The 15,737-nt window shown below is 39.5% G+C and overlaps 1 protein-coding gene across 2 annotated transcripts in view; it reads right to left on the reverse strand.

Moving 5' to 3' along the window:
• Positions 1 to 272: 272 nt before the first annotated feature.
• LOC135463761 (solute carrier organic anion transporter family member 5A1-like) overlaps positions 273 to 15,737 on the reverse strand; it is a 44,621-nt gene continuing 29,156 nt past the window's right edge. For both annotated transcript variants that reach the window (XM_064741188.1, XM_064741187.1), the window contains 6 exons: positions 12,816 to 12,990; positions 12,348 to 12,532; positions 10,905 to 10,969; positions 10,411 to 10,539; positions 6,348 to 6,451; positions 273 to 5,127 (listed from right to left, as the gene is read on the reverse strand). In XM_064741188.1, coding sequence (XP_064597258.1) covers positions 4,936 to 5,127; positions 6,348 to 6,451; positions 10,411 to 10,539; positions 10,905 to 10,969; positions 12,348 to 12,532; positions 12,816 to 12,990 — 850 coding nt within the window. In that variant the 3' untranslated portion in view covers positions 273 to 4,935. The remainder of the gene's footprint in view (positions 5,128 to 6,347; positions 6,452 to 10,410; positions 10,540 to 10,904; positions 10,970 to 12,347; positions 12,533 to 12,815; positions 12,991 to 15,737) is intronic.

Raw genomic sequence — 15,737 nt, forward strand, 5'->3', positions numbered from 1 at the left:
GAACACGTTTTTAGTGTCACAGCATCATCCCGGGGACATGTTTGACAGTGTCACAGCATCATCCCGGGGACACGTTTGACAGTGTCACAGTATCAGACTGGGGACACGTTCGCCAGTGTCACAGTATCAGCCCGGGGACATGTTCGACAGTGTCACAGTGTCAGCTCGGGGACATGTCTGACAGTGTCACAGCATCATCCCAGGGACAGGTTCGCCAGTGTCACAGTATAAGTCCTGGGACACATTCAACAGTGTCACAGTATCGGCAGGCTAGAGTGTCAACAACTCATGGGCACCCAACAATGATGTGAATATTGAGACACTTTACAAGGTTAAATAGGCTAGGCTACATACACAAGTGTTTGATCACAGTCATAAGATAAGATCCCAAGGAATAACAGAAAGCAAGGTATAAATATAAGCAAGGTATAAATATACAAAGTTTGATCAAAATATACCCTGATTGCATGTATTGGTCAAAATTTGCTTAGGTGAGCGCAAAAATAAATAGAATCATATGGGCAGCATTTGTGAACAGGTTGTAGTTGATTTCATTTGATAAAATATCTCAATAAAGTGTCAAATTTATGGCTTCTGTACTTTGGTATTTTTAAACTAGTTTACAAATAGTCTAGGTTAAAGAGTACGGTAACAATGCAGTCAGTCTCCTCACAATGACTCCATGGTGTGTGTTCACGAGTTGTAAAGACCTTGGCAGCGATGTAGGTGTTGTCTGGGACTATCTTCATGGACACAATTTCAATTTGAATTAAAAGTTCAAAACTACATGGGCTAGTCTGGGTATTTTTTGATCAAATCTTGTATGTATGAGCAGTTTTTTTTTCAACACTGAAATGTACAAAATCAAATAAACATAACAAGACCTCTTGCTCTTCAGGAAGATGGACATGTTCTGGTGTATGTATTTAACACAAGTTTTATCACAAGTGCTGTCCACCTACGAGCTCTGACCTCAACCCCTATACAGCTGTTGAGTTACTTTGGATGTGTTGTATGGCAGGTCATGAATCCAGGTGAAGCAGGTAGATTGTATACATTGGAAGTGGGTTAACAGTAACAAAGTGGTCATACTGACAGCATACAAAAAGAGGTAACACAGCAAAAGGAGGTAACACTCTAACGCCAAACATGCAAACTGTATGTTAGCAGCTTGCTGTCTATAATGTAAATGTACATATATATGTGAGGAAGTAATTTTGATTTATTTGCTTGGTCTCTGGAGTTAAAATTCTGAACACAATGTCAATACTGGCATATTGTTATACAGACTCAGGTGAGGTGAATAATAACACCTTACAAAAAGAACATATTTATACATCACATACCTTAAATGAAAGAGCTATACAAACTGTGTGGAATTCTATCTTTTAGATTTTTAAAAAGTTTTTGCAAAAAACAAATGGTTTTGAACATCATGGTTTTCTAAAAAATCCATCAATTCGAGGTAAATTGAAAGTCCCGCCATGTTTTAGGCTTGTCCAATGAAAAGCCTCCTTTCTCCCACTTGAATATTCATTGTGCCATCAAGGTGCTTAAGGTTTTACTCCCACAAGGACCAAATGATTGGCTCATTTCCAGCCTCGGCTAAATACATACATATATCGTGATCATCGTGGATTTTAAGGTCTGCAAAAACAACCCTTAAAAAGGAAGAGTTTGGTATGTACTAGAGAGTCATGCCTACATGCGTGGCTGTAGGCTGCCAACCTATGTCTGAAATGCCATGCCATGAACAGCTACTGCACAAAGCCAAGCACAATGAGAACCAAGCCAAAGAAACATCTATGCCTTCAATGTTTAACTATCAAATTCTCAAATAACAAGCAATGCTGGTAGAAATCTTTTATTAACCTTAAGTATAGTTCTTTCAGTTAAGGTATACACAGAATATTCCTTTTTTAAATTTTATATTTATAATCCAAGACAAGACAACTTACATTAGGGATTTCCCCATTTAAATATGCACATGTAAAAAAGAAACCTGACAATATATTATAAGTTACACAGAATTCAAATTTATACATATATAAATATTTTTTTTTTCTCCACAATTTCTGTAAATTAACTAAAAGTCACTGACAGGCTATCCACATGAAATGTTGAGTCATCACATAGACAAACAAAATTGCATTCTTCTCAAAATTCTGATACATCTGATATATACATGTCATTACTTAATATAAAACAAATTCGCTTATAAACAACTACAGGCCAATAGCTAGCCAAGGATATCCGTGCAATGTTGTGATATGTCAGACAGGAAATTTACTCCACATATACATGTACCTGTAATATGTACATTACAACAACACAACATGCACATTTCTGGTCAAATTATGACAAAATTGAATTCCGCTAAACTGCCCCAGGTATTATCACAAGGGATCCTGTTGTACAAAACCACTGAAGCCCTACACGCTTGAAAGTGTGCAATATAGGCTTGTGTAACTCTTATGGGGACGTAATACCTCCAGTACTGGCTGCCATGGAGCTGGGCACAGGACAATATAGGCTTGTGTTTCTCACATGGGGACGTAATACCCACAGAACTGGCTGCCATGGAGCTGGGCACAGGACAATATAGGCTTGTGTTTCTCACATGGGCACGTAATACCTACAGAACTGGCTGCCATGGAGCTGGGCACAGGACAATATAGGCTTGTGTTTCTCACATGGGCACGTAATACCTACACTACTGGCTGCCATGGAGCTGGGCACAGGACAATGTTGGCTCATGTTTCTCACATGGGCACGTAATACCCACAGAACTGGCCGCCATGGAGCTGAGCACAGGACAATGTTGGCTCATGTTTCTCACATGGGTACGTAATACCCACAGTACTGGCTGCCATGGAGCTGGGCACAGGACAATGTTGGCTCATGTTTCTCACATGGGCACGTAATACCCACAGAACTGGCTGCCATGGAGCTGGGCACAGGACAATGTTGGCTCATGTTTCTCACATGTGCACGTAATTCCCACAGTACTGGCTGCCCTGGAGATGGGCACAGGACAATATAGGCTTGTGTTTCTCACATGGGCACGTAATACCCACAGAACTGGCTGCCATGGAGCTGGGCACAGGAGGCTCATGTTTTTTTGATAGCCAGATTTGGTCTGATTTGCTGCAAAATAAAATGCAATTTGTTGAGCAAAACCAAAATGTGCTGACTGTGGCCAGACTGTGGATATACCGTGATAGCTACAGCTGTATGACAGACCTCTAGATGGGTACATGCATCCATCTTCACAGTGTAGAGATCTGCACTTCAGCACTCTGTCATTCCTCATACAATCTTTGACAGCACAACCACGCCACATAAATACGCAAGAGGTAGATTGCTAATGAATATTTATGATTTCTGCAGCCAATCTGACTAGTGGCTCATTCTGATGTCTGAGACAGATGTACACTGTACAATAACGACACTGTGATCTCAGAGCGGATAACCAATAAGTTATTTTCTTCAGGATTAAACATCAGATCCTACTTAATGAAGTCAGATTTTGACCAGAAACATGCAGCCCGTTATTTCAGTATTAATCTCCAAAATATACACGCAGATGTAAGTATAAAACATGTAGAAATTCATCACAAGAAAATGCACAATCAACTGCATATAAAGTGCTCCGTAAGTCCAGTTGTCTTTTCCTGATATCAGCATATATTAACCCCCGTCAAAGAAAATGCTTACACATACTTATTTACATACATAAATGATATGATGTCATGGGTTTGTCCATTATATGTAAACACCTGAGTGTAATTCAGTAAGGAATAAGAGAATTTTTTTCAGTACAGTTTTTTTAACTCAACAAAAATTCTGAACATTTACAACTGCTCAGAATCCCTAACGTGTTCTCAAACTAACAAGTCTCTAAAATGCAACAAACGTGCATCAAAATAAGCGCCTTTAAACAACTACATCATCTGCTGATATGTCCCTGGCAGCAAACTATAACAGATCAATTGATCGTTGCTTAACATTGTACTCTTGAACTCACAAAACAATAAACCCCTAAAAACAACAGAACAAAATGAGTGAATTGTTAATGGGTATATACACGGGTTCACAAAACTACACATTCACCACATTCCACAGAATGGCATTACTGGGGATATATTTCACAGAATGATATTACTGGTGATATATTTCACAGAATGGTATTACTGGGGATATATTCCACAGAATGGTATTACTGGTGATATATTCCACAGAATGGTATTACTGGGGATATATTTCACAGAATGGTATTACTGGGGATATATTTCACAGAATGGTATTACTGGGGATATATTCCACAGAATGGTATTACTGGGGATATATTTCACAGAATGATATTACTGGGGATATATTTCACAGAATGGTATTACTGGGGATATATTCCACAGAATGGTATTACTGGTGATATATTTCACAGAATGGTATTACTGGTGATATATTAAAACCTATACTCTTTTATAAATCTGTCAAAATGTGATCTACAAACACATGAGAAATAATCTGTCAAAATGTGATCCACAAACACATGAGAAATGATCTGTCAAAATGTGATCCAGAAACACATGAGAAATAATCTGTCAAAATGTGAGCCACAAACACATGAGAAATGATCTGTCAAAATGTGATCCAGAAACACATGAGAAATAATCTGTCAAAAAGTGATCCAGAAACACATGAGAAATAATCTGTCAAAATGTGATCCAGAAACACATGAGAAATAATCTGTCAAAATGTGATCTACAAACACATGGGAAATAATCTGTCAAAATGTGATCCACAAACACATGAGAAATAATCTGTCAAAAAATTATCGACAAATACATGATAAATAATCTGTCAAAATGTGATCGTCAAACACACGGGAAATGGATGAAGTGTTTAACAGAGTCTACTGTATCAAAGCTACCATTATATGGGTGTGGTGGAGTACACATCAGGGTTATCTCCCCTTGAGGTGGTGTCGACGGAGTCACCTGACGTCATAGGGTTCACCTCCAAGGTCAAACTGGTGGGACTAAGTGGAGTTTTCTGAGGACTGAATATGGGTTTGCTGAGGTCTAGGCGGTCGATGGAGGACATGGAGGCCACCAAATCACTCATCTGTAACATTGACAAAAAAAAAAACGAGAGTTTGGAAATCAACTACACAAATACATGCATGTGCAGAAAAAGTCTGCCAAATCACTCATGTGCAACAGGGAATGACAAAACTGAGCGTTTGGAATGACTTGTGATGGGGCTTACCAGCTGTGGATTTGAACCAACAATCCCTGAGTTTGACGTTCATGCTTCTAGCACTACACTAAAGGGGAATTCCTTCCAATCCAGAAGTAGATAGCACTTATACACCACCCTGTTACATTCACCACTGTTTCCCTTGTCATGTTCTCCGGACTACCAAGGAAAAGTGAGTTTACCATATAAAGTCCATCAGTGCATAACGGCCTGCTACATAAGCTACTCCAGCAACCATGATTGTAGTGCCAAAACTGACAGGGCTTACCTGCTCAGATTTGAACCAGCGAATTCCCTCCAATTTAGAGGTACATAGTGCTAAAACACTACTGCTACAGACAGAATCAAGCAAAAAGCTACCCAAAATTTGGAAGTTTCCATAAAGATGACACTAAAAGCAATGTTAAGAACCTCCAGATACATTGTAGTGGAAGTGGCTGCGGTTTCTACAAACAGTGACCCTAACAACCCTGTACACTACATATAACATGTGCATGTACAACACTGGGAAGTAGAATGCTTTTAATTCTTCTTATCAAACTTTTCTCAACAGAGCAAAGAAAGACCACATCATTGTACCTTTCAGTTTTCTCCTGTATTTACATCATGTCCTAAGCAAATCTTGGTCAGATAATGATGATTTCCCCTTGTACTAGGCTGGTGTCAATGCTGACACATCAGAAATGGGGACCTCCGTGGCTCAGTTGGTTAGCGCACTAGCGCTGCATAATGACCCAGAAGCCTCTCACCAATGCGGTCGCTGCGAGTTCAAGTCCAGCTCATGCTGGCTTTCCTCTCTGGTACATGGGAAGGTCTGGCAGCAACCTGCGGATGGTCGTGGGTTCCCCCGGCCTCTGCCCGGTTTTCACCCACCATACTGCTGGCCGCTGTCATATAAGTGAAATATTCTTGAGTACGGCGTAAAACACCAATCAAATAAATAAATAAACACAAAATCATCGGAAATGCAGCCTCACTATGTTGTGGACACTGGTTATGAAACTGACACTGAGCTGACCAGTGCTTTAGCCTATACCCTTCTGTAGTTAAACAGCCAAGCCAGGAAGTAGAAATGACAGACTTACATTGGCCATGGCACCTGGACCTTCCTGTGTGTAACGTTGTTTGATCAACAACCAGACCACAAAGAACAGGCCACACCCAAGGGCATTAAGAGCCGCTGATATGCCTGTCAGAACACAAACAAAAACACATATCACAGGATTCACATAAAACATACAACATGCACTTTTCATTTATTGATTGGTGTTTAATGCCTATCTTTCACTTTAATACCTGTATACAAATGTTGTGATTATCTGGGATGGAAACTGTAGAAACCCACCCACATTTAGCAAGGAACTGTAGAACTTCTTTCACCACTGACTTACAGGTTTTCACCCATAAATCTAGGTCAATGTGTATGGGGTACAACTAATGAAAGTCAAATTCTACTGAAGCAAATTTGATGCTGAGAAAAAATGTGGTAGGCAAATGTGGCCTTGTAGGGCTTTCTTTATTCCCATTTCTTCACACCATTTTCATGGTATCTTATTCTTCGTGTATAGGGATTTAAGGCTTTGTCAAGAATGTGTTGACGTGTATGATGAGTCACATCTATGAGTGGAGAGAAAACAGCACTTCTTGTGATAGCTGATAAGATCACATGATCACACATATAGATGTAATGTACTGTCTACAATTTGGTAAGCTCCTAGGAGCTATGACAAACCAGATGTCACTTGACTGTCAACTTACCCATATACTGTATTTATACACGTGAAGATGTAATGTACTGTCTACAATTTGGTAAGCTCCTAGGAGCTATGGCAAACCAGATGTCACTTGACTGTCAGCTTACCCATACACTGTATTTATACACGTGTAGATGTAATGTACTGTCTACAATTTGGTAAGTTCCTAGGAGCTATGGCAAATCACGTCACTTGACTGTCAACTTACCCATATACTGTGTTTGCACACATGTAGATGTAATGTACTGTGTGCAATTTGGCAGGAGCTATGGCAAATCAGATGTCACTTGACTGTGAACTTACTCTTATATTTATACATGTGTAGATGTAATGTACTGTCTACAATTTGGTAAGCCCCTAGGAGCTATGGCAAACCAGATGTCACTTGACTGTCAACTTACCCATATACTGTATTTGCACACATGTAGATGTAATGTACTGTGTGCAATTTGGCAGGAGCTATGGCAAATCAGATGTCACTTGACTGTGAACTTACTCTTATATTTATACATGTGTAGATGTAATGTACTGTGTGCAATTTGGTAAGCTCCTAGGAGCTATGGCAAACCAGGTGTCACTTGACTGTCAACTTACTCAGATATTTATACACGTGTAGATGTAATGTACTGTGTGCAATTTGGCAGGAGCTATGGCAAATCAGATGTCAATTGACTGTCAACTTACCCATATACTGTATTTATACACATGTAGATGTAATGTACTGTGTGCAATTTGGCAGGAGCTATGGCAAAGCAGATGTCACTTGACTGTCAACTTACCCATATGCTGTATTTATACATGTGTAGATGTAATGTACTGTGTGCAATTTGGTAAGCTCCTAGAAGCTATGGCAAATCAGATGTCACTTGACTGTCAACTTACTCAGATATTTATACACGTGTAGATGTCATGTACTGTGTGCAATTTGGCAGGAGCTATGGCAAATCAGATGTCAATTGACTGTGAACTTACTCACATATTTATACATGTGTAGATGTAATGTACTGTCTACAATTTGGTAAGCTCCTAGGAGCTATGGCAAATCTCGTCACTTGACTGTCAGCTTACCCATATACTGTATTTATACACGTGAAGATCTAATGTACTGTCTACAATTTGGTAAGCTCCTAGGAGATATGGCAAATCACATGTCAATTGACTGTCAACTTACTCACATATTTATACACGTGTAGATGTAATGTACTGTCTACAATTTGGTAAGCTCCTAGGAGCTACGGCAAACCAGATGTCACTTGACTGTCAGCTTACCCATATACTGTATTTATACACGTGTAGATGTAATGTACTGTCTACAATTTGGTAAGCCCCTAGGAGCTATGGCAAACCAGATGTCACTTGACTGTCAACTTACCCATATACTGTATTTATACATGTGTAGATGTAATGTACTGTCTACAATTTGGTAAGCTCCTAGGAGCTATGGCAAACCAGATGTCACTTGACTGTCAGCTTACCCATATACGGTATTTATACACATGTAGATGTAATGTACTGTGTGCAATTTGGTAAGCTCCTAGGAGCTATGGCAAACCAGATGTCAACTGACTGTCAACTTACCCATATACGGTATTTATACACATGTAGATGTAATGTACTGTGTGCAATTTGGTAAGCTCCTAGGAGCTATGGCAAACCAGATGTCACTTGACTGTCAGCTTACCCAAATACTGTATTTATACACATGTAGATGTAATGTACTGTCTACAATTTGGTAAGCCCCTAGGAGCTATGGCAAACCACGTCACTTGACTGTCAGCTTACCCATATACTGTATTTATACATGTGTAGATGTAATATACTGTGTGCAATTTGGTAAGCTCCTAGGAGCCATGGCAAACCAGATGTCACTTGACTGTCAGCTTACCCATATACTGTATTTATACACATGTAGATGTAATGTACTGTGTGCAATTTGGCAGAAGTTATGGCAAATCAGATGTCACTTGACTGTCAACTTACCCATATACTGTATTTATACATGTGTAGATGTAATGTACTGTGTGCAATTTGGTAAGCTCCTAGGAGCTATGGCAAATCAGATGTCACTTGACTGTCAGCTTACCCATATACTGTATTTATACACATGTAGATGTAATGTACTGTGTGCAATTTGGCAGAAGCTATGGCAAATCAGATGTCACTTGACTGTCAACTTACCCATATACTGTATTTATACTTGTGTAGATGTAATGTACTGTGTGCAATTTGGTAAGCTCCTAGGAGCTATGGCAAATCAGATGTCACTTGACTGTCAACTTACTCAGATATTTATACACGTGTAGATGTAATGTACTGTGTGCAATTTGGCAGGAGCTATGGCAAATCAGATTTCAATTGACTGTGAACTTACTCACACATTTGTACATGTGTAGATGTAATGTACTGTCTACAATTTGGTAAGCTCCTAGGAGCTATGGCAAACCAGATGTCACTTGACTGTCAACTTACCCATATACTGTATTTATACACATGTAGATGTAATGTAATGTGTGCAATGTGGTAAGCTCCTTGGAGCTATGGCAAACCAGATGTCACTTGACTGTCAGCTTACCCATATACTGTATTTATACATGTGTAGATGTAATGTACTGTCTACAATCTGGTAAGTTCCTAGGAGCTATGGCAAACCAGATGTCACTTGACTGTCAACTTACCCATACACTGTATTTATACACATGTAGATGTAATGTACTGTGTGCAATTTGGTAAGCTCCTAGGAGCTATGGCAAACCAGATGTCACTTGACTGTCAGCTTACCCATATACTGTATTTATACACGTGTAGATGTAATGTACTGTCTACAATTTGGTAAGCCCCTAGGAGCTATGGCAAACCAGATGTCACTTGACTGTCAACTTACCCATATACTGTATTTATACACATGTAGATGTAATGTACTGTCTACAATTTGGTAAGCTCCTAGGAGCTATGGCAAACCAGATGTCACTTGACTGTCAACTTACCCATATACTGTATTTATACATGTGTAGATGTAATGTACTGTGTGCAATTTGGTAAGCTCCTAGGAGCTATGGGAAACCAGATGTCACTTGACTGTCAACTTACCCATATACTGTATTTATACACATGTAGATGTAATGTACTGTCTACAATTTGGTAAGCCCCTAGGAGCTATGGCAAACCAGATGTCACTTGACTGTCAACTTACCCATATACTGTATTTATACACATGTAGATGTAATGTACTGTCTACAATTTGGTAAGCCCCTAGGAGCTATGGCAAACCAGATGTCACTTGACTGTCAACTTACCCATATACTGTATTTATACACGTGTAGATGTAATGTACTGTCTACAATTTGGTAAGCCCCTAGGAGCTATGGCAAATCACGTCACTTGACTGTCAACTTACCTACATATTTATACCGGAACTGTACAATGTCGTAAAAAAAACAAGCACCAACATTTTCACATTTCTGTTTCCACAACATACAAGTAGTGTCAATAATGTTGCCAAACATTATTGGGGCTGGAATATTAGCTGGAAAAAGATGAAGTTTAAATGAGAGCAAATACATTCTTCATTCCAAAACAGAATTGCTCTGATAAAGTCTACATTAACAGAATAGAGGTATTTTATTTAATATTTCATTGTATACATTGCATAAATCCATACATTAAACACTTAATACATGATTTAACAAGACCTTTTGCTAAAGAGAATAGCGAATCTCAACCCAAAATATAATATATAAATTTCTTGGCAAATATAGAAACACAGCATGGTCACATTCATACTGTTTACATCAAAATATATTTTTTATTTTGTTCAGTTTTCTTGTCAGAAAGGATGTTAATAAATATATGTTAATAAATATAACCTAAAAAATTACGTCTGTCACTCACCAAATAATCGGAGAATGACAAATTGCATTCCCAATGCAAATGCTCTCTCTTCTTCCGCCACACTTCTGCAACATCAAAACATTTCTACTCATTTAGTTTCTGGTAATCATACAAGTTGAGTCACTTCTACCCATTTAGTTTCTGGTAATCATACAAATTGAGTTATTTCTACCCATTTAGTTTCTGGCAATCATACAAGTTGAGTCATTTCTACCCATTTAGCTTCTGGCAATCATACAAGTTGAGTCATTTCTACCCATTTAGTTTCTGGCAATCATACAAGTTGAGTCATTTCTACCCATTTAGTTTCTGGCAATCATACAAGTTGAGTTATTTCTACCCATTTAGTTTCTGGCAATCATACAAGTTGAGTCATTTCTACCCATTTAGTTTCTGGCAATCATACAAGTTGAGTCATTTCTACTCATTTAGTTTATGGCAATCATACAAGTTGAGTTATTTCTACCCATTTAGTTTCTGGCAATCATACAAGTTGAGTCATTTCTACTCATTTAGTTTATGGTAATCATGTAGGCTTTCACCAAAAATTTCAATCATATTCCATTCATTTCAGTTATTATCAATGCTTCATTCGTATTGAGTCATTTCCACTCATTTAGTTTATGGTAAACACTGCAGCGTTTACCAAAGATTCATATGTTCTTTATGATCTTAGTTTATGGTAGTCATTTGGGGCTTTCATCTAAATTTCACAGACATCAAATCATTTCCACCCATTTAGTTTCTGGTAGCCATTGAGCTTTCCTTGCCTTCCTTGCCTTAATGATAGCCACTGTCATATAAGTGAAATGTTCTAGAGAACAGTGTAAGCACTAATCAAATAAATGAATAAATCAGAGCTTCTCATACTCAGACATTTCTATGGCTTTAGTTTATGGCAACAGAAGGCATTTACTTACCTAAGAGTGACCATGACAAAAGGCATGTGTGTACCAGAAACACAGAATGTCATGACAACCAGCAGGATGAGGAACGACAAAAACTTACCTGAGAGTGACCATGACAAGGGGCATGTGTGTACCAGAAACACAGAATGTCATGACAACCAGCAGGACGAGGAAAGACAACACTTACCTGAGAGTGACCATGACAAGGGGCATGTGTGTACCAGAAACACAGAATGTCATGACAACCAGCAGGATGAGGAACGACAACACTTACCTGAGAGTGACCATGACAAGGGGCATACATGTACCAGAAACACAGAATGTCATGACAACCAGCAGGATGAGGAACGACAACACTTACCTGAGAGTGACCATGACAAGGGGCATGTGTGTACCAGAAACACAGAATGTCATGACAACCAGCAGGATGAGGAATGACAACACTCACCTGAGAGTGACCATGACAAGGGGCATGTGTGTACCAGAAACACAGAATGTCATGACAACCAGCAGGATGAGGAACGACAACACTTACCTGAGAGTGACCATGACAAGGGGCATGTGTGTACCAGAAACACAGAATGTCATGACAACCAGCAGGATGAGGAACGGTAACATGCTATCACAGGTTGTCTTACATGGCCCGTTGGTGGCCAGGGGGGACATGATGACCTCTGGGGATACTGGTTCGTCACTGATACAGGAACATCCTGTGTAATTCTACAAAATATATTGTGTAATGCTCTACATACGCCTGGACAGGAACAGCATGTGACAACAGCTGCAACAGATAGTGCATGTACGGGCATAGGGTCAATGACCTTGAACAAATACGTCAATGCCAAACAACAGGGTTCTAAATAGGTGAACATAAGTTGATGAAAATCACTTAAAAATTTCAAGCTATAGCAAGTTTGTATGCCAGTTGAAAAATATATGTTATTATTATATCTACTATATCTTATTACATTTATCTTACGTGTAAGTTGACACAGTTACTAACCAGGAGGCGCTCGTGCTGTACTACGGACTCGTAGTACCTCGTGCAGCCGGCATGACATGGTGAGAAATATGTGATCCCGTTCACGCCACAGATCAGCTCAAACTCGTTTGATGAACAGTCACAATCCAGGTTACATGAGGATGTAAGATTGGTCTTAGGTAGACTGTAGACAGACCTGCATAAACCGTCAACATTCTATCAATCAGCCTGATGAACAGTTACAATCCAGGTTACATAAGATGAGATGGGGGTCAGGTAGATTGTAACCAGGTGGTTGAACCAATTAGTGAAATAGCATACCCGGCCCTCAAAGTAAATTTCTGACCTTGTACAACAAACTACATGCATAATAAATGAAATCAAACACTTCAACATAAATGTGCACTGACACACCCACTCCAAGGTGACACACCCACTCCAAGGTGACACACCCACTCCAAGGTTACACACCCACTCCAAGGTTACACACGCACTCCAAGGTTACACACCCACTCCGAGGTTACACATGCACTCCAAGGTTAACAAAACCTCTGATTACGAAACTTTCTCCCATCATCACATTGCACTGATTTATGAAACTTTCCCCCGTCAACACGCTGCACTGATTTATGAAACTTTCTCCCGTCATCACACTGCATTGATTTATGAAACTTTCTCCCGTCATCACACTGCATTGATTACGAAACTTTCTCGCAGCATCACACTGCATTGATTTACGAAACTTTCTCCCGTCATCACACTGCACTGATTACGAAACTTTCTCCCGTCATCACACTGCACTGATTACGAAACTTTCTCCCGTCATCACACTGCACTGATTTACGAAACTTTCTCCCGTCATCACGCTGCACTGATTAACGAAACTTTCTCCCGTCATCACACTGCATTGATTTACAAAACTTTCTCCCGTCATCACACTGCATTGATTTACGAAACTTTCTCCCGTCATCACACTGCATTGATTACGAAACTTTCTCCCAGCATCACACTGCATTGATTTACGAAAGTTTCTTCCGTCATCACACTGCATTGATTTACGAAACTTTCTCCCGTCATCACACTGCATTGATTTACGAAACTTTCTCCCGTCATCACACTGCACTGATTAACGAAACTTTCTCCCATCATCACACTGCACTGATTTACGAAAGTTTCTTCCGTCATCACACTGCACTGATTTATGAAACTTTCTCCCGTCATCACACTGCATTGATTTACGAAACTTTCTCCCGTCATCACACTGCACTGATTAACGAAATTTTCTCCCATCATCACACTGCACTGATTTACGAAACTTTCTCCCAGCATCACACTGCATTGATTTACGAAACTTTCTCCCGTCATCACACTGCACTGATTAACGAAACTTTCTCCCGTCATCACGCTGCACTGATTTACAAAACTTTCTCCCGTCATCACACTGCACTGATTTACGACACTTTCTTCCGTCGTCACACTGCATTGATTTACTTATTACCATACCTTCTCAATTATTACAGACACTCAGTGATTGAGACACATTGGAAGAAAGTGGGTAGATCGCAAAAGTCGCCTGCGAAATACTCACAGCGGGTGATACTGACATGCCAGCTGCCCAGCTGGAGTATACGCCTATCCTGGCCTATAAAGCCAGGCTTTCCTGACAGCTTGTAGACAGCACATTACGATGTCACTTCTCAGTATAAACGCTTGTTTAAAAAGACATAAAAGACAAAAATACTGATACCGGAAAATCAACATAATGAAAATATCTCCCTACCCAAAACACTCACCATGCCGTTTTCTCACTTGTGTTTTACAAACTATGCTTTCTTACATTGAAATTTGATGGTTGAATGGCACTATTTACAGGGAAGCATTCAACACCCTACCGCACTAGGTACTTTATCTGCAGGATTGTCTTCAATCTACCGATCGCTTGCCTTCCTCCCCACTCATGTATGGGGCCCACATAAGAATGGAACATGGATGACTGGCATTTGATCATTGAATTAACAATGCTGCCTTGCAAATGTGGATAAAACACCTGAAGTACATGTGTCTGATGTGTAGGTAGACTTCTCTTTTACTTCTGATCACTTGTCCACTTTGGCGGGAACACGACATAACTCTGATAGCCGAGTCTCAACGAGGGAAGGGGAGGGGGCTACATCCTTTTTAGATTAATTTAAACAAAGATAGTTTGTAACATATTACCACAGGTATTTCAAGAAAAAGTTAGTAGTGCATGTACATTCCTGTATATATGTCATTAAATTAGCTAAAAAGGGCTTTATACTTTTATTACATACCAGATGACATAGAGAATATTGACTTCTGAATATATACATGTATTGCTCTGAATATATACAGGCATCGCTAATTTGACAGAAAGTATATAAACAATGTTCACCCGGAGAACAAAGTTCAAGTGGTTAGATCCAACTGAAAAGATGAAAGGCCTGATTTTCCAGTTCCTGGACGAGAATACAAACCATGTAGATTTCATCTGCTATCTGCAGGTCTGGGACGTGGGAGGCCCTTTAAAGCCGTTTACAGACACAAGATCATACATATATGTTCTGTGTTCAAATAAATGTCTGAAGTAAAGAGAAGAACTGCCAAATTCCCATGTGTATTAATCTTCCAATCACTCCAAGGGGATGCGGAAAAGTTACGAACGATGCAGAGTATGGAGCCGTCTCAGTAAATTCACCGCCACCTACCTCAACATCCTTTCCTTGGAAACCTCACTCAGTTTACTTCAACTTCAATTAAACAGAAGTATCAGGTAAAATCTTCCATTAAACGTTCGTAAGACAAAATATGCAAAGCGCATACTGATTACAAAAGTCAAGACTGCATGCAGATCAGTGGCTACAGGTACTGGCTTTAGAAATTATTACCAGATAATAAACTCCCCACAAAAAGCCGGCTTAATAT

This window comes from Liolophura sinensis, chromosome 3 (assembly GCF_032854445.1).
Source record: "Liolophura sinensis isolate JHLJ2023 chromosome 3, CUHK_Ljap_v2, whole genome shotgun sequence".
In the NCBI taxonomy this organism is placed as follows: Eukaryota; Metazoa; Mollusca; class Polyplacophora; order Chitonida; family Chitonidae; genus Liolophura; species Liolophura sinensis.